At 34.7% G+C, this 23,715-nt stretch overlaps 1 protein-coding gene across 2 annotated transcripts in view; it reads right to left on the minus strand.

Moving 5' to 3' along the window:
• The window catches only part of LOC144968133 (unconventional myosin-VI-like), a 59,734-nt gene that overhangs the window by 17,533 nt on the left and 18,486 nt on the right, over positions 1-23,715 (minus strand). Inside the window, exons 2-17 of one of the 2 annotated variants that reach the window (XM_078906144.1) lie at positions 19,473-19,632; positions 18,795-18,864; positions 18,215-18,288; positions 16,258-16,387; positions 15,140-15,304; positions 14,618-14,715; positions 13,475-13,639; positions 9,799-9,879; positions 7,345-7,528; positions 6,371-6,515; positions 5,998-6,155; positions 4,568-4,659; positions 3,438-3,638; positions 2,505-2,600; positions 1,762-1,953; positions 33-126 (exon numbers count right to left, since the gene is read on the minus strand). In XM_078906144.1, the coding sequence (XP_078762270.1) occupies positions 33-126; positions 1,762-1,953; positions 2,505-2,600; positions 3,438-3,638; positions 4,568-4,659; positions 5,998-6,155; positions 6,371-6,515; positions 7,345-7,528; positions 9,799-9,879; positions 13,475-13,639; positions 14,618-14,715; positions 15,140-15,304; positions 16,258-16,387; positions 18,215-18,288; positions 18,795-18,864; positions 19,473-19,589 (2,062 nt within the window). In that variant the 5' untranslated portion in view covers positions 19,590-19,632. The remainder of the gene's footprint in view (positions 1-32; positions 127-1,761; positions 1,954-2,504; positions 2,601-3,437; positions 3,639-4,567; positions 4,660-5,997; positions 6,156-6,370; positions 6,516-7,344; positions 7,529-9,798; positions 9,880-13,474; positions 13,640-14,617; positions 14,716-15,139; positions 15,305-16,257; positions 16,388-18,214; positions 18,289-18,794; positions 18,865-19,472; positions 19,633-23,715) is intronic. The other variant, XM_078906145.1, reaches the window with a different exon arrangement.

Consider the following 23,715-nt stretch of genomic DNA (forward strand, 5'->3'; position numbering starts at 1 on the left):
CCAAACAGCAGACATGATAGACCACCACCCACCGGCACATTGCAGCTGACTGAGAATGTTGGCTCCCTCGAACAAGTGGTCCACCATCTTGATATTGGGCTTGATACAACGGATGAAATTGGTACCCTAGGGAATATGAAAATCAATTGTGGAATAAAACTATTTTCAATTCAATTCAAATATTTATTTATTGTCGGCATTTTAAAAATGTTTCATAGATAATGTAGTCAGGCTAATAGAAGCCTTTGACCGACATAGGGTATAACACATAGTGCATAAAAATACATAGTAATACATTTTCCTTTAAAACATTCCCTCATCAAGATTCCAATCATGACACACAAAGAAAAGTAACATAAAAATATATATATATAATATATAAATATATTATATAATATATATAATAATATATATATATATATATATATATATATATATATATATATAATAATATAAATATATATATATATAATATATATATATATATATATATATATATATATATATGTACGGTTAGATTAATTACAAATATTACATTTGCATGGCTGGCCATTCCATGAGAGGATATGATTTTTGAAAACATTAAAATTTGAAATTTTCCTGATGTGCTCGGGAAGTTCATTCCAAAGCACAGCAGCAGAATATCTGAAAGATTTTTTGCCATAAGACGTTGTTCTGACCCTTGGAATATCAAGGAGGTTTGAATATCTAAAATTGTATCTGTTATTTTTCAAAATGACCATATCAGATAGACAAGGAGGAGCAATTTTGTATAAAATTACTCATATAACTTTTAATAATAATATCAAAAATAATAACAACAACAACAATAATAATAACAACAGTAATAATCATAATATAATAATAATAATAATAATAATAATAATAATAATAATAATAATAATAACAATAATAATAACAATAATAATAATCATAATAAAATAATAATAATAATAATAATAATAATAATAATAATAATAATAATAATAATAATAATAATAATAATAATAATAATAATACTTTTAATCATCCCAAAAATGGAAAAATTATTTTTACTTAGTTATTATTTTTTTTTCAAAGAAAAGTCGTTTCAACAAAATCACTTCTTTTTTCCTGGTGAAGGCAAATTCATAAGTGTCCTTTTTTTTCTTACACATGCGTTGAAAAAAGATTATTGAAAAATTGTTTTAAAAATTGAGTAATTAAACTGGATAGCAGATAATTAAAATTTGTCGTAAGTAATGGTGTAGAACATTGAGACTATTCAGAATTTTAAGTAAAAAATAAAGACATTATATCGGGCTGATTCAAAGCATGATTTTACGTTTAACATTACAGTTCATTGAGTATCAAACAATAAACAAAAAATTAATATAACAGCTTAAAAAAAAGAACTAAATACCAAATATGGAACGTGTAAATGTATTTGTTTTCATTGTTATTTTTTTGTTGGCTGAAAAAGAGACCGCAGCATTCCGTGTTTGGTACTTTGTCCTTTTTTGAAGCTGTTATATTCATTTTCGTTTATTACTTTTTAATTTGAGCATTTTAAAAATTGAGCTTTTATATAGCGCAGCATCCACTAAACACGCTCAATCCGCATTACAAGGGGTCCCTGGCCAACAGCAACATTTAATATGTAGGATGGGACACGAGGCGATATTACATTACTTTTTACAGTCCACATCTTCTAGCAGCTTACTATTCACACTGACTTCATTTAACTTTTAAATCAATCCCCATCTTTCCAATCCAACTCACCGTGGCAGCCAGTTTCTCCATGAGAACCATCAACTGTTTCCGGAATTTGCTGCCCACACTGATAAAGTTGAGCTTGCCAGAGGTGGTCTCCACGCTGTGGAAGAGTTTCTGAAGCAGAGGGTTCTTGCTGTCCTGGATCAGGAACTCCAGAGACGCATGCAGGGCATCGTTGTTCTTTTCTATGAACTGCGTCTGTCATGTGAAAGAAGAACAAATAAAATAAATAAAATAAATTTATCCCTAAGAAGACATTTGTCTTTAGAATCTATTCTAAGTTTGGGCATAAGCCACAGTGTAGTGCCAAAAAGTGAGCTAAGGCGAAGTGACTTGCTCAAGGCTCAAGACCACAGATTGCGGCATGGAGAAGAAAAACTGGGTAAATTAAAGTATCTCACTCCTCTAACCAGATAATATACTAAAAGTTGACCATACAGATCATACATAAGAGTTTAAGTTTCAGTGTATTCATTCTTCAGAAAAAAATTATACTGATTTCACTTAAATTTATTAATGTGAAAATCAGTATTAAATGAATAATTCCACCTGACCCCCCCAAAAAAATTTAGCTTTTTTTTTTGGCGCAAATATCCACTAAATGTGCTCAAAGCACTTTGCACTAACCAACAGCAACACTTAACATGTAGGATGAGACATGACGTCTGCTAGGCGATATTACAATGTCTACAGTATCTGTCTTTGTCTAAATAATTGAAGCTTACAATTCAATATTTATCAGTACTTACAGTATGATAACAAACAGCACCAGCAAAATGTCGAATCAAAAATCCTTCCGTGTCACGGACGTTCCTGTGGCTTTTTAATTTAGATTTCCTTGGAACCTGGGGATGACAAATCAAATCTAATGCTTAAGAAAATGAAGAATTTGGTTACATCGTTAATCCTATTTCATTGATATATAGAAATAGAGGTAAAATTAAATTGGTTCTGATTGTAGTATTTGAAACATAATTTTACAATGTAAATATTATTATCAGTTATATACTTGCTCTATAACTAAACAACAGTTACAGTAAATCAAGTGATTTATTTTCAGATAAAAAAGTATAAATTAAAAGTATACAAGAAAAACGTTTTTTAAAAGCAGTGCTTTATTTATGAATTTAAAATACATTTTAAAAAAAATTTCCATTTCAACTCCTATTGTCTATTTTGTCTATGACAAAAAAAAAAAAAAAAGAAATAAGAAAGTTTTATAAATATTTTCTCAATACAAATGAAATTATAAGCAGCAGTCCAGTCCATTTAAAGACCTTGCCCGCTGTAGATGTATACAAATACAAACATAGCCTTAATACTCAGCAAGACGTAATTCACGGTTTTCAACTGCGATTCAGAACAAAATTTCCATCATTTGAAGAATGGCAATTGAGGTGGAAAGCCTTCCAAATTTTTCAATAAGGATAAATGAAGTAATGTTGAAAATGGATGGTGAAAAGCTAAAACATGAAGTGAAGAGGAAGAACTTTTCTCAAAAGTGAAAATATCTCATGTCTCATGTCAAATATCTCTTGTAAAGCACCACTGAATGTATTTGGTGGAGATTAGTGCTTTGCAACAATTCATCATTATCATTCTTCTTCTTTTTACAATTCATCATTATCATTTATATTACAATTGTTAGAAGAAAAAAACAATGTGTAGCTGGTTATACTTACACTCAGTCTGAAATGGTCTTTGTTACGGGAATGGACTTCATTGGTAAAGTGATCGTATTTGGGAGTGGGCAATTTGCTCTCCTCATCCAGGAGGTCAAAGATACCACAGCTCTTGGCTTCAATCAACTCGATACAATCTTGATTGTCCGTCCATTCAATCTTCTTCACATTCAACCCTTCCTTGTCGTACAGAATTTGTTCCTAAAAACAAAACACAAGTGAAATGTATGTTCATTAGATACTATAAAAGCCAGAATAAAATATTTCTGATTTGGGAGTTCTGGGTTAAAGCCCGTGCACCAGCACTGGAAAATAAAGTATAAGTCATGACTTGGGCATGGCCCAGACCCCTTAGAGTTTATGGAGTTAATGACAAAAACACTTGTATGATGGGATTTTATGATTTTCTGCTTTAGCTCTACCCGAGTTCCTTGTTCAATAAATAATAATAATAATAATAATAATAATAATAATAATAATAATAATAATAATAATAATAATAATAATAATAATAATAATAATAATAATATAATAATAATAATAATAATAATGATAATAATAATAATAATAATAATAATAATAATAATAATAATAATAATAATAATAATAATAATAATAATAATAATAATAATAATAATAATAATAATAGTAAAAATAACCTTTTGTCAAAAAAAAAAAAAATTAAATTATCCATAAAACTAAAAAACAAAGAAAAATATGTAAATGTAAGAGGAAAATATGACTTGAAATGATTGCTTAAGAACTGATGAATTTCCAATAGGATTCAACAGTCTGATGTCACGCAGGCCCAGCAACCAGCAGCTTGGTTCTAAACAAAGAAAATCAGTACTTTTTATTCTACATGCTGGCTAGAACTTTTTCACATGTCATATGATCAGAATGTATAAAAGTAAAACATGATCAGATTTATAATACTTTTCTCCTCTGGATACACTTTTATGCTCGTTGGAGAAGTATTTCATAAGGGCATCCGCCATTGTTCCGATAGTTTAGAACCAGTTACTAAGTTACTATGCGACATTACAAGGGAAGTGACATCACGACTGTTGAAGCCTATTGAAAACCATCTGAAAGATTCAATAATTTAAAAAGAATAGCCAAAAAATTACCTCTTTAAGGATTCTGTCGTTGAAAAATTGTTGTAGTTTTTCATTACAATAGTTGATGCAGAACTGTTCAAAACTGTTGACTTGGAAATATTCTGTTGGAAAATGATATTGAATTTTTAAAAAGTAATTCCTACGACAAAGCATTGACAAGAATTTGCTTCTTTGGTTTTGATACAGGTCACTAAATCTTATAAGTCGATAATTTTTTATTTTTTAAAATCCCAGTTTCTAGCCTGAAACTCAAAATAGCAATTGCTTGCTGTCCTTTGAATAGGACACTGGTCTATCGCAAAGTACTTTCCATCAAATCTAACAGACTCAGCTACCCATTCACTGCTGGGTGGACAGGAGGGTAAAAAAAATAAATCTCGACTGCACCTGGGGATCGATCTTGGTGCCTTTGCGTATGAAGCGAGTGCTCTAGACCTGTAAATGAGCTCTATAAAAATTGACTGAAACTGAAACTCTTCTTCGTAATTCGTCGTAGCGGTAAAACCCAAAGAATCAAAATGAAAGGTAAACAGCAAGCTCACTTGAGCAAAGCAATGGCAGAAAACTACTAATTACCATTGTTCCTTATAATTAGGTATCCAATCAGTGAAGAAACTTAGAAACGGTCAACCAGTTTGTTTACAACATGAGGCAATCAAAATGTGCTTGTAGCAATCATATAACTTTCGATTTGAAGGTGTCTACATAACGAACTTCCGGTGTTCGATTTTTCTTATTCATACTTTTCCTGTCCTTCAAGCAAATGTGGTCAATTTTGGCTTAGACGGAACAGTGAAATTTATCGCTCGGCGGCTCAGTTAAAATTGGCTACGACAGGTTTGGAAAGTGAAAAAATAATTTCACGAAGGCTGTGTGAATATACACTGGGGTGTGTTCAGACACGGCAATTCTAAAAAGCATTGCTTAGCCTTGGCAATATATCCATCGTTAATATAAACGGCCCATGAGCTATGCGTAGCGCTGTGGAACATTCCTAATTAACTTTACAGTCATTCGACTACGATTCATGAATTCTTTCTTTATTCAATTCTTTCTTCCCTTTTTAAAAATATTTGAATTTGATGAATTGACTGATTTCAGTTAATTGACTGAGAATTACAGGTCTAGTGCTCTATCAGCTGAGCTATCACCCCCCCTGCCCCCTTAAATTGTGTAACATTTCTATAAAGACTACCAAATCTTTGTCACCTCAGCTAGAATATGTCCGTATTGGTTTAAAACAGTCATTTTGAGGTTCACAAAACTAAGTTGAAAATAAATTAGGCATATCCAATGTAACATTGAAAGATTCATCACATCACGTTTGTATCTTTTTCCCCTCTTCTTATAAAAGAGAAGGGGACTGTGAAAAAAATGATACACACATGTGATTGAAACCAGTTCCTTTGCATCTCAATACATCCCTGCCTGAGACTTACCAAATCCAGCGATATCCAGCACACCAATGTAACCAGCAGACGACCCAAATGGAATGGCCTTGTTCACCATGTCTACGATGTAGTCAAACATGCGAGAGTAGACAGACTTGGCCAAAGCATCCCGGGCATTCTGAGCCTCCGACACCTTCAGGGGAACTCTGGTGATGGGCAAAAATTTTAAATAAGAACAATTTCCATGGACTCAGAACATATGTTACAGTGAATGACATAATCAGTCGGGTTTTGATGTTTGTATTGAAAAGGCGTCTAGAGCTGTTTGGATATGGAATGGTCTCTGTATAAATGATCTACATTATGATTATTATTATCGCGCATGATCAACTTTGACCCCTTTGCCGACACATCAACTTACTTGATAGCAGTTCCCTTGAGGCCTCCTCTGGACGCCTGCATCACTCTAGAAGTCAGGGCATCTTTCAGCTCCTCTTTGTCAACACCCAGGAGAGATGCAGCTGTTAGAAGTGATTCCTCTGCTGCCTTTATCACCTTACACCCACCTAAACCAGAAAAATGCAATGTTAATAATCAAGTACTGTTTATTCTCTCTCAATATATAATAATCTTTGGCTGCATTCTTAACTCACTCAACCCTAACACCGACTATATCTGTAGTTTACCCAGGTTACTTTTACCTCATGCCCGTTTATTACATTTTTCTGAGACATATTAGTCTCAAAGTTAATGTTTTAAGCTTTTACATGTTAGTGGTAGTTGAATAAAACTATCTGTGTACATGCTCATTTTTAATTTTTGAAAAGTAGAAAAAATCTCTAAGATTGAGTGGGTTAATAAATGAAACAAGCTCTGAGAATTAACTTCTAAAATGAAATAATTTCAAAAAATAAATCATATCGAAACTTTATTTGACAATCAAATTTCACACAAACCCGTTGACATAAAATATTTGAATAATTTCTTGAAGTAGAAATTAAATTTTTTTCAAATAGTGGAATCAGACTATTTTACATTAAATTTCGTCCAATGTTTAAAAAGAGAAAGACGTTAACAGACATTTCTTATCAAATCATTTTCTTTAATAATTTACCACAGCACATACAAATAACTTTTCAGCTAGACTTCTATCAACAAAAAACACTTGTTTTTGTTTTGAAGGGTTTTACAGCACTTGCAACACATTTAGATCGTATCAGCGCAAGTAATTTCATTCCAAGATTTAAAAAAAGCAAGTTGGAAAAGAAGACAAAAAAACAGAAAACAAATTGGAAAACAGAAAAAGGGGGAAAGAAGGACACAGAAAGTGATCTCCCTGCCCACTTTGGGAGATAAAGAACCCCATCCAGCAATAGTGTATATCTAAAATCTGACCTTTGACATCATCTGCGTCTTCTTCAAAAGCTACATTTCCCAAATGCAAGATGGCAGCCACCAGAGCGTACACACTCAAGCGATCCTGGTCGCCAAAGCCGAGATGTTTCATGGCCGCATCACACACACCAAAGTCATTGACGTCATCCAACACACGATCATTCAGGCTGCCCAACTTCAAATACTGTATATATAAAAATAAAATAAACAAAATTTTAGGCAAAGATGAGGAATTGCATCTATTTGCCTATATCATAGTGGGCAACTTTTTAAACACCTAAATTGGGACATCCTAAAGCGGGCTACAGTCTTGACCCAAAAGGGCAGAGCGTTTGGACTATTTCAAAATATAATCTAAGACATTTAAAAAAAAGAGAGCTTTTATATAGCACAATATCCACTAAGCATGCTCAAAGCACTTGACAAGGAGCCCTGGCCAACAGCAACACTTAACATGTAAGTCGAGACATGATACTGCTGGGCGATATTACAGTTTTTTCCGACAGAGACAACGCTGTTAACGACCAGGTACTCTCTTACACCTGAGTACGGTGAGAGAATGTGAGTAAAGAGCCTTTTCCGAAGAATCAACTATGCGCCGAGGACACAGGGCTTGAACCCAGAACCTTCAGATCTGAAAGTGAGTGTCATACCACAAGACCACAAAGCCGCGCATCTAGATTGAGACTGAGTAACACATTAAAGCTTGGCTTGAATTTTCTCTATTTGTCTCTTCCTTGTTTTAATTAGCTGGTCAACAACAAAAAACACCCATAAACCTGAGACATTTCCACACCACCTGACAATTCTTTCTTTATCATTTTTCCTTTCTCACCAACTTGCCAATTCGGGACAGTCCCGATTTTATCAGGGCAGTTTGCAGACCTGTTTAGTACCACAAAATATTCGTAGAAATACGAATTTTTGACTCCAGATACAGAACTGCATTCGTCTCTTTGACTCAATAAACCTTACTGAAAAGGAAGTTAAGTTCATGAGAACTTATATTCAGGACTTTAGAGCATTTTTGGATCATGCTGAGGGCAAATTGTTTATTTCTAGAGCTATTTAAAGTGGATTTTTCTTTTTTCCTTTGGAAACTGCGAATTTTTTACATTTCAGGTAGGCAGCTCTGCAGTTGGTCGCTATGCCTGCTCAATTATCACATCAAGAGATGAAGTGAGTAGGAAAGTGCCAGAAGACAATAGAGAATAAAAATTTTGCAGCGGCGATGGGGATTTGAACCTGCGACCTTACTGGTACGACAACTCCGCCTGGCCGGGGAGAGCGTGACCCTACCGTATGAGCTATCCACGATCCCAATTATTACATGTAATGTGTAATGAGATTTAAAATAATACTTTCAAACCACCTACTATCTACATAAGCTCGAATCGATTCTTTCTATAACCCATTTTTAAAAATCAGGTCAAAAAAATAAAGCCACAGTTGAAAGCAAAATCCCGATTTACCTCGACATAAAAATATGGACATTCAAAAGAATAATCCTTAATATTGTAAAGCAGCGATACGCCAACTCCAAGTCCAGTGATAAGAAATCATAAATAGGTGGTCTTAAGGACAAGTTGATTATTCCACAATTATTCAAAACTCACACACACACACCCACACACACACACACACACACACACACACACACACACACACACACACACACACACACAAATATTCACATAAGGTGACTTTCTCTCACTTTTTGAAAAAATATCCAAGCCAAGTTTTAATCTCAAAAAGAAATGATCTTAGAAAAAAAAAAAGTCTTCTAATAAAGAAAATATTTGTTTAAATACCTTTTTCTAATGTTGGGTGGTCTAGTTGTCCATAAAACTGGCCATCTATACACATGCCATCTTTGATTAACTAAATCTATAGAACATTTCTTCATTTCTAATTCATAAAGAGAAAGTGCATATGAAGTTACACTCTAGTCAAATACAGACAACAGTAAACACAAACCCACCTGTACAGTCAATAAATATAATATATGTTACAGTGAATGCCAGTGAATCAGTCGGATGGTGAAAAGGTTTGAACTGAGATCTTGCCAAGTTTAGTTAGAAGGTAAATTGTTATAAAAAATGAGTTCTTGTCATAAATGATTAAATCAACTTTTTTCGTATATCTTTGAGAAATATCAAAGCTTAATTTCACTTCTAAATATTTTTTACAGCTAGTCAAGTTGAAAAAGTATGAAATTTGAAAAAAATTGCTGGATACCTTTTCCATACATCTGACCATAACTTTAAAAAATTCACCCGATTTACTTCAAATAAAGATAAAAATGCTCTGGTGAGCATATTCTTTCAGAAAATGCAAAAAAGAATGCAAATCCAAAATCTTCACCTTCCAACTGATTATGTCATGTACTGACACATATTTGTAAAAAGCACAACTGATGAGATCAAAGACAAAAGGCATTTAAACTTTTCCTACCTGTTGACTTTTCCTGTTATCAGTCAGGCTCTTTTCATTCTTCCGACTGACGAAGAATTGTGTGTTGCCTTTCCTCAAGTACTAAAACATGGGAATAAAGTAGAAACCATCACAACATCCACAGACATACTACATATACAATGACACATAGAGGCTTGTGCTTTTCTACCGCAGATAAACAGTAACGGATCACTAAATCAAACGTTAAATAATGCAACCGAACCTGTGCATTGTAAGTGTTGAAAAGAAATTAATAAAAATAACTTTTTAAAAACGACCATATTTAGACATTGCATCAAACTTTAAATATTTCTGTATCTAATGTTGACAGAAATTAATATTTAATTTTTTGTTTTTCAACTTTACTCCTTTTCCACAAATACTTTCCACTAATGGACCAACAAATCTGTTGGTAGCTAACATATGTGAGGATGGCTGAGTAAACCCAGGAAGATGCGGCAAGGTACGATTAGAGATATGAACTAAAATTGAAGATAGAGTGTTTCCCAAAGGAACAAATTTTATTCAGAAATAAGTTGTTAACTTGGGTTCTAATAGACATTGAAAGAAAATTTTAATTAGTAAATGACCAGAAAGATGTGGTCTACACCACTGAATACATAACTGAATTTATGAAATTTGCGCATCTTTCTTAGTTTTCTCAGCCAACCACACATGATTTCAGAAAAAAAAAAAAAAATTGGAAAATTATACATTTTTGCAATCAATCTGCTGTGATAAAAAAAAAAAATAAAAGAAAGAAAGAAAGAAAGAAAAAAACAAAAACAAAAAACAAAGAAAAATAAGAGCGTGTCAAACCCAAAGTGTGATACACCGGTAGAAAAGCACTGCTACAGAGTGAAGCTTTCATTAACCTATAGCCAGACACTTCCTAAAAATGTATGTCACAAAACACAGTGACGATGATCACCAAAAGAAAGTGAAAAATGTATTGTCAACAGTAGTGTTCAAGACAGCAATCGATTCCATTGGCTTTACTTCTGAATACGTCCGAATGTTCAATTTCTTTTGGTGGTCAATGATTTTTGCATTATTTCATAATTTTCTTTTTTTAGGAAGTATCAGACAATGACTTGACAAAGGCTATGAATGTACGGAGAAAAGAGAGACAAGACAAGACAAGAGAAGAGTACAGCTCCGGCTACAACAAGTGATGCGTGGAGGATAGTCGTACTTGTATCCGGCTACAACAAGTGATGCGTGGAGGATAGTCGTACTTGTATCCGGCTACAACAAGTGATGCGTGGAGGATAGTCGTACTTGTATTTAAACGTTTCTGCTTGAATGTGACCAATCATCTCAAAACAGTATTATATTGTGGTGACACTAATGGAAAAAAGAGTGAAAATGGAGAGACTTTGGATGGGAACAATACAGTCAATGGACGTTGAGGGTACAAAGCCTTCGTCAGCACAACAATAAACAAATGAATGTGGAAAAAACAATATAACTTGTATTGTCTGTTATATTGCATTTTATTTTATTTGTTTTCAACGTTCATTTGTTTATTGTTGTGCTGACCAAGAATTTGTACCCAAAACGTCCATTGCCTGTATTGTTCCCATCCAAAGCCTCTCCATTATCACTCTTTCGTCAGTTTTTTCATGATCTCAGGCTTCAGGCAGCTCCCACCGCTCTCTACTTCTCTATGTTGTGGTGAACCATTTGCTTAAAATAGAATTTATAGCTTAACTTATAAAATGTCCTTTTAAACCATTAAAAAACAAAATTCCATGTCCTTATTGTTTCAATATTTCATTTCAATTCAATAAAAAAAATGCTCTATATTGTGCAATCATGGTTATTTCATTATTGATCCCTTCTCCGACACTTATAAATTGATACAGCGACCCCCCCCCCCCCCCCCCCCAAAAAAAAAAAAAAAGAAAGAAATAAAAACAGATTTTTTCCACCTAATTTACTCATATTGACTTTGAGCTTAAATTTCTTTATAGAATTCATTCAGTAATAATACCAGATTGGTCTGATGGGTCACACATATCTGTTATACTTATGATACTTTAAGAAAAGTACAAATTACGGTCCAAAATATCTGTTGTATTTATGATACTTTAAGAATAGTACAAAGTACGTCACTTATTTCTGTTGTACTTATGATACTTTAAGAAAAGTACAAAGTATGGTCACATATATCTGTTGTACTTAATTATGACACTATAAGAAAAGGAGAAAGTACATCGCATACAGCTCTAATCAAGTCGTAAACTAAATCTCATCAATATTTTAAGTACTTACAATTTTGAAAAAGGAAATGTAAATAAATAAATAAATAAATAAATAAATGAATAAATAAACAAATAAATAAATAGGTAAATAAATAATTATTTCAACTTTTAAGAAAAAAAGAAAAAGAGAAATAAAACAAACCTGCTTTGTTTTAAGACCAAGCAATATAGGGATATTAAATACCTTCATCATATTAATTTAGAATCAATTTATAAAGTTACTCTATTACTAAGCAAATCAAGTTCCATCACAAAACATATAAAAGCTCTACATGGTAGATAAGCAAACAGTGAAATAAGTTGTACCAAAATAATTTTTTAAAAAGGGGTTCTTTAATAAACAAAAATAAATAAAACAAACTATCTATATGAAATAATCATAATGTGAATAACAAAAACATAAATAATCAAAATGCGAAAATAACGAAAGCGTAAACAATAAAAACAGGAAAAATAGAACATAAATCACAATAAATTTAGAAGAATGTGTACTGAAATGAGCATAAAGGATTGGCTGTATAAATAAGCAAATGATAACAATTTTTAGAAGGACAATCTATTTCATTTACTCGATTCCTCCTTTTTCTATGATGTAAAACACCACGTCTTGCATCTTTATTTATTTAGTTTTTATTTTCTTTTTCTTAACACAATCCATTTAGTCTGAACTCCTTTCAAGTGTAATCATTTGTTTTGATGAGGGGGTGACCCGAAATGTGAATAATCATCTGTCGTATGTTATTAATTGAAGTTTGTTTGTCATTTCCTCAAAAATGTTTTCATTTGATTACATCGTATTGGGCTCAGTGGTACTATCCAAAAGGTACAGATTTTGACTACCCGCCTCGTTGTGCAGCCTTGAGCAAGTCACCTCGCCCTAGCTCACTTTGTGGCTCTGCAATGTTGCTGATGCCTGGGTTATTTCAGTCATCCCTTGGAATAGACCCAAGAGACAAATTTCCCCTATGGGAATGAATAACAGGAATTGTTTTTTTTAAATTACATATTCTTTATTTTTTAATATCATAATATAACTAAGTGCCAAAGTATATTTTCACATATCATCCATCTATAACACTTGTCAACATCTACTGGCATCTTGACATTAAAAGTTGTAAAAGCTTATCATTGTTTGTTGTTGTACCCTTTATACGACTCAAACCAAATCAAGACATTTCCAAATAACAAAAGGAAACAATAATCATTTTAAAGAACCAAAACGAATACATAACTTTGTGAAAAATTTTAAACAATAATTAAATAAAGGATAAACAACAACAACAAAAATTGAATGACACAAATTTGTAAATAAAGTGATTTGCAGTGATAAAATAATTCAATAAATATTGAACATAATTTTTTGTTGTACAAAAATAGGTAAAATTTAATTCCAAACTTGTCAACGTTACCTGAAATTGATCTGGTGGAGCAAGTTTTAACTTTTTCCTGAGTTCCTCTGGCGACCCGGCACAGAGTCGGTAAAAGATGTGGTAGTTCCTCTCCTCTGAGGACTGGGTGCAAACCCGACTCTTCTCCAGGAGGTAGTGAGAGATGAACCCACCACAGACTGCATTCTGTTGCAGGGTGGAAATTCAAAAACAGTGCAAAACGTCATCAAGGGGAAAATCAAACAATTTTACAAACATTTAATTATTCAAAATGCGAAAGTCAGTATTCTGATTCAGTCTCATAATGACTTTCTCATCCTTTAAATCATTTTTTTTTCCCAATAATTAACTGCCTGACTCAGCTAAACTGTGTGGCCATGTGGTCTTGTGGTATGACACTCGCTTTCGGATCGGTAGGTCCTGGGTTCGAGCCTCACTCGGCACATGGTTGAGTCCTTGGAAAAAGCTCTTTACTCACATTCTCTCACTGTACTCAGGTATAAAATGAGTACCTGGCCGTCAACAGCTTTGTCTCTGTTTGAAAAAAATTGTAATATCACCTAACAGGGGTCATGTCTCGTCCTGCATGTAAAGTGTTGCTGTTGGTCAGGGACTCCTTGTAAAGCGCTCAGAGCACGTTTAGTGGATATTGCGCTATATAAAAGATTAATTTAATTTAAAACTGAGTATCAGTGGTGATGCATATTTTTAAAAAAAGTGTTATTTTAATTAGAAAATAGAAAGAAAGAAAAGTAAAAAAAATGAACAACATAAAAGGGAATTGAAAATCAAAGTTTCACAGCATATATATATATATATACAGCATACGGCCAACATTGTGAATCTACAATGAAGCCATTCTTGAAACAAATGTCCAAAATTCAATAATGAAAAATATTGATATGCTTTATCTTTTATTCAGGAAATGAATGAAAATTGTTAAACAGAAAAGGAACAAAAATACAATCATGTAACTCTAAATGATTTAGACTTCAATTGCAATTGCCATCTCAAAAGAAACAATTTTGTTTTTTTTTAAAGGGGGGAAAAAAAAAAGGGGGGGGGGGTGAGGGGTGGAATGGTCAAATAATATGATCAATATGTCAGCACAAAATTGTAAAATAATTTGTGATCAATACGAAAACAACAACCTATTTTACTCACCTTTTTATCAAAATGAATTTCCACAAACTTTCCAAATCGACTACTGTTGTTGTTTCTGACAGTTTTGGCGTTACCAAAGGCCTCCAGTAAGGGGTTGGCTGATGGGGGAATGAAAAGTGAGTAAAGAAATCAGATAAGAATGAATATAACAGCTTCAAAAAAAGAACAAAATACCAAACACAGAACTTTTCAGGCTCAAAACCCTTCTTCAGCCAACAACTTAAAAACAATAAAGACATAAATACATTACTAAATTTCAGATAGACGAAAGAGATATTTTTTAGGTCCTCTCTGTAGAATAATCTTGGAAAGATTTACCGTGAAAACAAAAAAGTTTATACATTTTATTAGTAGAATGAATACAATTTCTTAAACTGAAAGAAACAAAAATTTCACATTTCTGGTCCTTTTAACGTTAAATAAAATCCTTTTTTGGCATTTTGTTCACCCCGACATAATACAGTTATGACGCAAATTGACGTTTTGGTCAGAAATATGAATTCAATTCTGGGTTGTACTCACATTCCAAGATGCGTTGTTCGATGGGTCCAGCATGAGTTCCCCAGCACTCTGTGAGATACTTCAGGATGTGTTTGGTGGACTCCGTCTTCCCCGCTCCAGACTCCCCACTCACGATGATAGACTGGCTTATCTTGTTCACTTTCATGTCTCTGTATGCCTTGTCAGCTACGAGGGTGGAATAGAGTGTAGGGCAGAAGTCAAATTATTTGTTATAAATATGTATACTGCTGTATACAAACGCGTCTTCCTAATTCGGATGTCTCCATTTTCCAGATAGGTTGCCTGGGGACGGATTATTTTCTTCTTTATTTGTACACTTTAGGGACTGATTCCACTATCTGGATGTTTATGTAATCAGGACAAAATGCTGGGAAAGAAGGTGTTTGGATTGGAGAGACGTGACTGTAAAAAAATAACAAACAAAAAAACAAAAAACAAACAAACAAGCTCATAACATTGCCATCTGGAAGTATAACGGATCAACACACAAAACTATGTGTAACCATAAACTTTTATAGTCTGGTTGATACAGTTTAGTGAGAAGTAATCATAAATGTGGATGGCAAAAACCAATAACAAAGACCTGAGTGACGTCATCTTCATTCTATCTATATAGCGCAATATCCACTAAATGTGCTCAAAGAGCTTTACAAGGGGTCCCTGACCAACAGCAACACTTAACATTTAGAACGGGACATGACGACTGTTAGGCGATATAACAATTTTTTTGGACAAAGACAACGCTGTTAACGGCCAGGTACTCATTTTACACATGAGTATGGTGAGAGAATGTGCATAAAGAGCCTTCTCCAAGGACTCAACTATGCGCCAAGCGAGGCTCGACCCCAGGACAGTTCAATCCAAAAGCAAGTGTCATACCACTAGACCACATATGCAATTCATTTGACATCATTAAAAAAATAATTAAGTTACAATGACAGATTCAGAAAATGTCCCAATAAAAATAAAACAATGATAATAAAAAAATTAATTTTTAATTAAAAATAAGTGAGTAACAACTGAATAACAACAACTACACGACATCAAAGATAATGACAATGTTAATAATGGTGATAATCAAATTAAAAATTACAGCAATAAAACTGCCAACAACCTACCAATAGCATAGACATGAGGTGGGAGGGTGCCCAGAGATTTTCCCATGTAAGACTTGATAGTCTTGGTGGAGTACAGGTCTGGAATCTCATAGTACGGATTGATGGCGATTAAAATGTTGGCTGTGTAGGTCTGGAGGGGAGAGGAGGGGAGGGGAGGGGGGGGGGTGAAAGAGAGAATCAACAAGGACGTATTTTATTGAATTGACAAAAAATACAAATGCAACAGATTTTAAATTGCAAGATTGTTTTTTTTGTTTGTTTGTTGCTTTAGGTCTCTTCCAACACAATTGAGGTTATATGAGAGACCGCTGAAACAAAAAAACAAGCAATCTAACAAAAATAGTACAAATGTCAATCAAAATCATAACCTAAAGATATCATAAGCTAAATTATAAATAACCAAGAACAAACAGGCAGAGGATTTACAGGAAAAAAAATAAATATCCCCTGTCAAAAATACAATCACAAACCAAAGAAACAGGATAGGCTAGTAAAGAGAAGAAGAAACGACATCACTATCGGATCGTACACCCATGCGAACATCATAGGTATATGATTCAAGGGTGATGCTCCCATCCAACCACCCGCAAAATTGCAAGATTGACTGCTCATAATATTCTACTGTTCAGAAAAATGCCCTTTTGAAACAATATCTTAAGACCATCCGTAATTTAAAATTGATTTGCTTATAATTAAGAATTAACATTTTTGTTATAAAAAATTTTTTTTTACAAATTAGTATCTGAGAGGATAACCGAGGAAGATTTAATATCTGAGAGGACACCAAAGGAAGATTTAGTATCTGAGAAGATACCAGAGGAAGATTTAGTATCTGAGAGGATAACCGAGGAAGATTTAGTATCTGAGAAGATACCAGAGGAAGATTTAATATCTGAGAGGATACCAAAGGAAGATTTAGTATCTGAGAGGATACCAGAGGAAGATTTAGTATCTGAGAAGATACCAGAGGAAGATTTAGTATCTGAGAGGATAACCGAGGATGATTTAATATCTGAGAGGACACCAAAGGAAGATTTAGTATCTGAGAGGATACCAGAGGAAGATTTAGTATCTGAGAAGATACCAGAGGAAGATTTAGTATCTGAGAGGATACCAAAGGAAGATTTAGTATCTGAGAAGATACCAGAGGAAGATTTAGTATCTGAGAGGATAACCGAGGAAGATTTAGTATCTGAGAGGACACCAAAGGAAGATTTAGTATCTGAGAGGATACCAGAGGAAGATTTAGTATCTGAGAGGATAACCGAGGAAGATTTAATATCTGAGAGGACACCAAAGGAAGATTTAGTATCTGAGAGGATACCAGAGGAAGATTTAGTATCTGAGAGGATAACCGAGGAAGATTTAATATCTGAGAGGATACCAAAGGAAGATTCAGTATCTGAGAGGATACCAGAGGAAGATTTAGTATCTGAGAAGATACCAGAGGAAGATTTAGTATCTGAGAGGATAACCGAGGAAGATTTAATATCTGAGAGGATACCAAAGGAAGATTTAGTATCTGAGAGGATACCAGAGGAAGATTTAGTATCCGAGAAGATACCAGAGGAAGATTTAGTATCTGAGAGGATACAAGAGGAAGATCTAGTATCTGAGAGGATACCAGAGGAAGATTTAGTATCTGAGAGAATACCCGGGGAAGATCTAGTATCTGAGAAGATACCAAAGGAAGATTTAGTATCTGAGAAGATACCAGAGGAAGATTTAGTGTCTGAGAGGATACCAGAAGAAGATTTAGTATCTGAGAGGATACCAGAGGAAGATTTAGTATCTGAGAGGATACCAAAGGAAGATTTAGTATCGCAGAGGATAACCGAGGAAGATGTATTATCTGAGAGGAAAACCGGGGAAGATTAATAGAAAAGTCAGAATATCATTTTCATCCTAGCAGTAAAGAACAAACACCATTGAATGAAAGTATTTAAATATTACTTACATAAATGCTGTTCTTCATATAACGTATTCTGATGTTGTTGAGAAGAGTGGCTTCATTTAAGTACATGAGAGCACCTGAAAAATGAATCAGGAAAAAACCCATAAGCACCTATTGTAAAATGATCGTTAAAAATAAGAACAACAAAAGCAAAACAAAAATAAACCAAAAAAATCAAACAAAGAAAAAACAAATATAAATTTCTGATCCGTCTTGCCAATCTGGTAGTATATCTGAATAAACGGTACTGATGTCGCAGATTGTGACCTTTGACACCAAAGCAAAATGTCATTGTGAAGGCGGTAAGTTTCATCACCACCGTTAATTTTTACACAATTTAAATTGCTGATATCTCAGCTCTTGGAGTAATGAGAAAGTGGTTCTATATCACAATTTAAACCTTAGAGCACAAACTTTTTTTCATAAAAAATTCATGCTTTCATCACTAATTTGCACGATTCGGGGGGGGGGGGGGGGGGGGGGGGGGGGGGGTTGTGTCCCTAATTCCCCTAGCTATAACAACAGCAGAAATGTGGGGTTTTTTTTCTTCTTCAGTATTTTAACAATCCAAAGCATGACTTACAATTGTCGGAACAATCTTTATTGTCGTACTCCTCAGCAGGGAAGGTTCTGTCGTACAGAGAGTTGATGGTCTGGAAAATGACACAAAGAGAACAACACCAGTCAACACGAATTACACAAAAATAAAGATGAATATGCTATTATTAAGGTCAGGTTGTGTCTTGTTAAATGATGAACTTATCTTCAGGGCCAGGAAGACACAGAGAGGGGCAGGAAGACACAGAGTTTGATTCTTCACCGTGCCGAGTTGTATGCTCGTGTCTAGAGCTCACATTGCATGAGATGCTGGCGCTATATAAGTGTGCAGTATTATTATTATTATTATTATTATTATTATTATTATTATTATTATTATTATTATTATTATTATTATTATCATCATTATAATTATCAATATTATTATTATGGTGTTAAGCAAGTCACCTTGCCATGGCTCACTTTGAGGTGCTGCACTGCAGTCGATACCTGGTTTATTCCAATAATCCCCTGGAATAGACCTAGACCTTCAAGACAAAATTCCCTTGTGAATGATTAAATATACCCTATTTGAATTCATAATTCACTTATACTCATTTTCATCAAATGAGCTCAAAAAGCACAGGACCCTACCTAATGTAATATATAAAACACGACTTCAAAAGATTTTTAAAAAATTATTTATTTTGGTTAAAATACTTACAGTTCCAGGTGCATCAAATGGCTCGATTGTAATTTGGTCTGAACCGATGTCCACAATCCGTCCAAGTTTGAATCCCTCAATGGGATGAGGGACCCACACTCTCTTGCCCCCATCCATATTGAAATGGGTTCAATTCCCTGACCAATCAGTCAAGAACAATCTGAAGAAGAAAAAGAAAAAATAATAATACACAGAACAGTTATTAAATTGTTAGTCGACAGTTAATGTTCTGGTTTGGAAATGATGCAAATGTTGGTGCTTGGTGCTCGAATAAATAAATAACAAGGATACAATGAAACATTAAAAAAATAAAAAGTCATTCCTTCAGAGCTATTAGGCTCATGGAGCAACCCCCCCCCCCCCCCCCCCCCCAAAAAAAAAAAAAAAAAAAAAAAAAAAAAAAAACAAAAATAAAAAACTAAACTAAAAATAAATATAAAATAAATATATATCTAAAAATATGTCACAGGTTTATTCCAAAGCAAGTAATCATATCAACCGACACTTCCAGAACAAAATGGGAATGGAGAAGAAAGAAAAAGGGCCTGATGGGTGTAGGAAGAGTCCTTGTCATAAAAAAGACTCGGGAAACGATCCTGTCACTCTCTGTCCTCCAGACTCTAAAAGCCATAGAAACTATAGACGGGAGGGGGAGGGGTGAAGGGAAAGCAGGGGATGGGAAAGGGAGGGTAGATGGTATACCACACACAATTAGCAGCCTTCACAAGAATGTTCCAGATAGCTCTTGACCTTTCCAAAACAACAACGATCTTATTTGTTCGATTGTCAATTACGGGTTAGCGCGGAGGTTTGGGGGGGGGGGGGGGGGGGGGAGAGAGAGAAAAGAAGGAATGAGAGCAAGAAAAAGAAGATGCCGGTTAATGTTTATATCCATCTGTAAAATACTTCTTTTTTTTTTTTTTGCTCATTCTGATCCGGTATTATTTTTTTTTCTTCAAATACACAGGATGATTAAAACAAAACAGACAATATTAATAAATATAGAAGGAACTCAGTTCTTTGTTATCTTTTTTTTTTTGTGTGGCAAATCTCAGTAAATTCTATCAATCAGACTATAAACGTCCGGGAATATACATAGTTTCGTTTGTTGGCACGTAATATCCGAATGTTGTGAGTATTTTGGCTAAACGCACATTAATAATAGCAGAATACTCTTATTTCTTCAATATAATAGGTTGGTGTGACACGCAATTACAAGGCACACTACGATTAGCCATTAGCCGTGCTAGCTAGTCAATTATCTAAGCTTGTCGTATGTCAATGGTAAAAGGAAAACACAGTGACATCTCGGAACACACACACCAGAATGATGATTCCTCAATTCATCAGCAATGTCATGGTTGCTTTAAGGGGCGTAGTGTTGCTATAGAAGGAACGGAATTGACGTCACTCAGCTCTTTGTTATTGTTTTAGACAGCCATTTTGGTGATAACTTCTCACTAAATTCTATCAATCAGGCTATAACTAACCGTTCAAGATTACACATAGTTTTGTGTGGTGGTACGTTATATCTGGCTGGCGGATGTAGTATTTTCCCTAAACGCACAGCATCAATATAAAGATTTGTCTATAGATAATGCGCTTGGCCAAGGAGTTCACAGCATTGCCATCCGGAAGTATAACGGACCAACACACAAACTCTGTGTAACCATGAACTTTTATAGTCTGGTTAATACAGTTTAGTGAGAACAACTCACAAACGCGGATGGCAAAAACCATAACAAAGGCCTGAGTGATGTCATCTGCATTCTATCTATAAAACTATATTATTCTATTATCTATGTACCATTACAGTATTCTTGAACTCCTACGTTTGGAGTTTCGAGCGAGTTCACAATACCGCTGTGCGACCATGGGGCCTCGGAACAGTGAGCATTCCCTGGGTCAAGCTGAACAAAATGAACCATTCATTGTGATGTTGGATATTTCAAATAATGTGAACACTTTTAATTATGTATCTAGGTCATTTTGAGCATATTTTGCAATGTAACTAATGACCGAGCATTCAATATGTAACCCATCCATTATTACTTCTCCGATGGACTAGTTACATACACTTCCAACGAGTTTGGAATCGGAAAAGTAGGTGTGACGTCACGATTTTTTCGTCCCTATTGACGAGACAAGCTTATATTTTTTTCATAACTGTCGGGACATTCCATAATGACGTAGGAAGGAGTTAGTTTTTTTTTTAAAAAGCCCCTAAGTGCCAAAAAATTGTTAGTGGTATGGGTTATCGTCTATGGTATGTACACTGTGTGTGTGTGTGTGTGTGTGTGTGTGTGTGTGTGTGTGTATGTTATTTCCCTGATTGGATAGCGGTGAAAAGTAAACCAGTTGGATCCATACTGCCATACTCTAGAACACATATTTAAAAAATTGGCCAGAAAACTCGTCCTTCAAATATCGATCGTTTTAAATGACTCTCATCTTGGCAAAAAACTCTCAAACCCGGGACTTCGTCGAAGTCCCGGGTTTGAGAGTTTTTGCCAAGATAAGAGTCATTTAAATCGATCGATATTTGAATGACGAGTTTTCTGGCCAAATTTTTAAATATTAATATGTGTTTTTTCCAGAGTATGGCAGCATAGAGATTGATAATGTACACGTAAGGGGGGCGGACTTGTGACTTGATTGTGTGTGGACAGTAAGTACTGAGTACTGGTTCGTTGTGATAACGCAAGCAATGGTCAGGCTGGCTGGCAAGGCAAGGCAGACGAGGTGAAGGACCCGAATACAGACCAACACACACACACACACACATGAATCCATTCACAATCCCCCCATACATAGATACAAACACACAACCCCCCCCCCCCTCCCCACATACACACACACACACGACCCAGAGAGAAATAGAGAGGGAGAAATAGATATTAATATAGAATAGAGAGATAGAGAAAGATAGATAGATAGATAGATAGAGAGATAGAGAGAGAGGAGAGAGAGAGAGAGAGAGAGAGAGAGAGAGGGAGGGAGAGAGAGAGAGAGAGAGAGAGAGAGAGAGAGAGAGAGAGAGAGAGAGAGAGAGAGAGAGAGAGAGAGAGAGAGAGAGAGAGAGAGAGAGCCATGCCTGGGTACAAGCCATATTTTTGGCAAGACTAAACAGTCCACTATGCTGGAATAGGCTATTAATATTAATGAAATGTGTGTCATGTAGGGGTTCTATCGCCATTGTACTTAAGCACTAGTTGAGGTCAATGTTATGATTGATTTAAGCACACTAACAAAACAAAACAAAACAAAAACGAAATAATTGTTACTGATGCTATGCGTCCGAGTAATATTCTCCTGTTCTGCCCGCTAGTTGAATCGCACTAACACGCAAAATTAAGTGTAATGCCTTACTTTAACGTCAAAACGCCTGTAAGATCGAGGGACTTTCGTGGCAACAAATCACCCACCAACCTTGTGATAAAAAAAAAATGAATAAAATACAAAATAATTGTTACTGATACTATGCGTCCAAGTAAAATACATACTCTCCTGTTCTACCCGCCAACTGAATCGCGACAACACGCAAAACTATAATGTGTAACGTCTTGAACGTTATAAGTCTGTAAGAGGGACTGAAGTGGTAACCATGAACATCTCACTAGTAGATGATAATGGTGGTATAACACATCACCCAACTACCCCGTGATCAAAATTGAATAACATACAAAATCATTTTTACTGGTGCTATGCGTCCAAGTAACATACTCTCCTGTTCCGCCCGCCAGCTGAATCGCACTTACACGCAAAACTATAATGTGTAACGTCTTTAATGTCAAAAGTCTGTCAGAGGTAACAAATCACCCAACGACCTAGTAGTGATCAAACATAACGAGCCAAATAACGTCCACGTTTCATTCGTTCTATCATCCGAGACAAAAATAGAGACAAGAAACTGAGGAGTTCCGCGCGGAAGCGATGTGAAATCGGTAAACATTGCATTTGAGTATTGCCGGTAATTATTGTCGGTAATCTTCGGGATTTAAGTGAGATATAACCAGCCAACTGAAGTTAGAAGCTGCGAAAACCCCGTGCCAAATTTAAATTATAAATAGACATATGAGAGAGAGAGAGAGAGAGAGAGAGAGAGAGAGAGAGAGAGAGAGAGAGAAAGAGAGAGAGAGAGTGTGTGTTTACCGACTTGACATGGCCTGATCTTGACACGCAGACGTTTCCTGTCTCCGTACTAGTCTTGGATAATGTCATAGATTTCGGATTTTAGAGACGA

The sequence above is a fragment of the Berghia stephanieae genome, chromosome 3 (assembly GCF_034508935.2).
Source record: "Berghia stephanieae isolate SIO BIC M18660-M18661 chromosome 3, UCSD_Bste_1.3, whole genome shotgun sequence".
Lineage (NCBI taxonomy): Eukaryota > Metazoa > Mollusca > Gastropoda > Nudibranchia > Aeolidiidae > Berghia > Berghia stephanieae.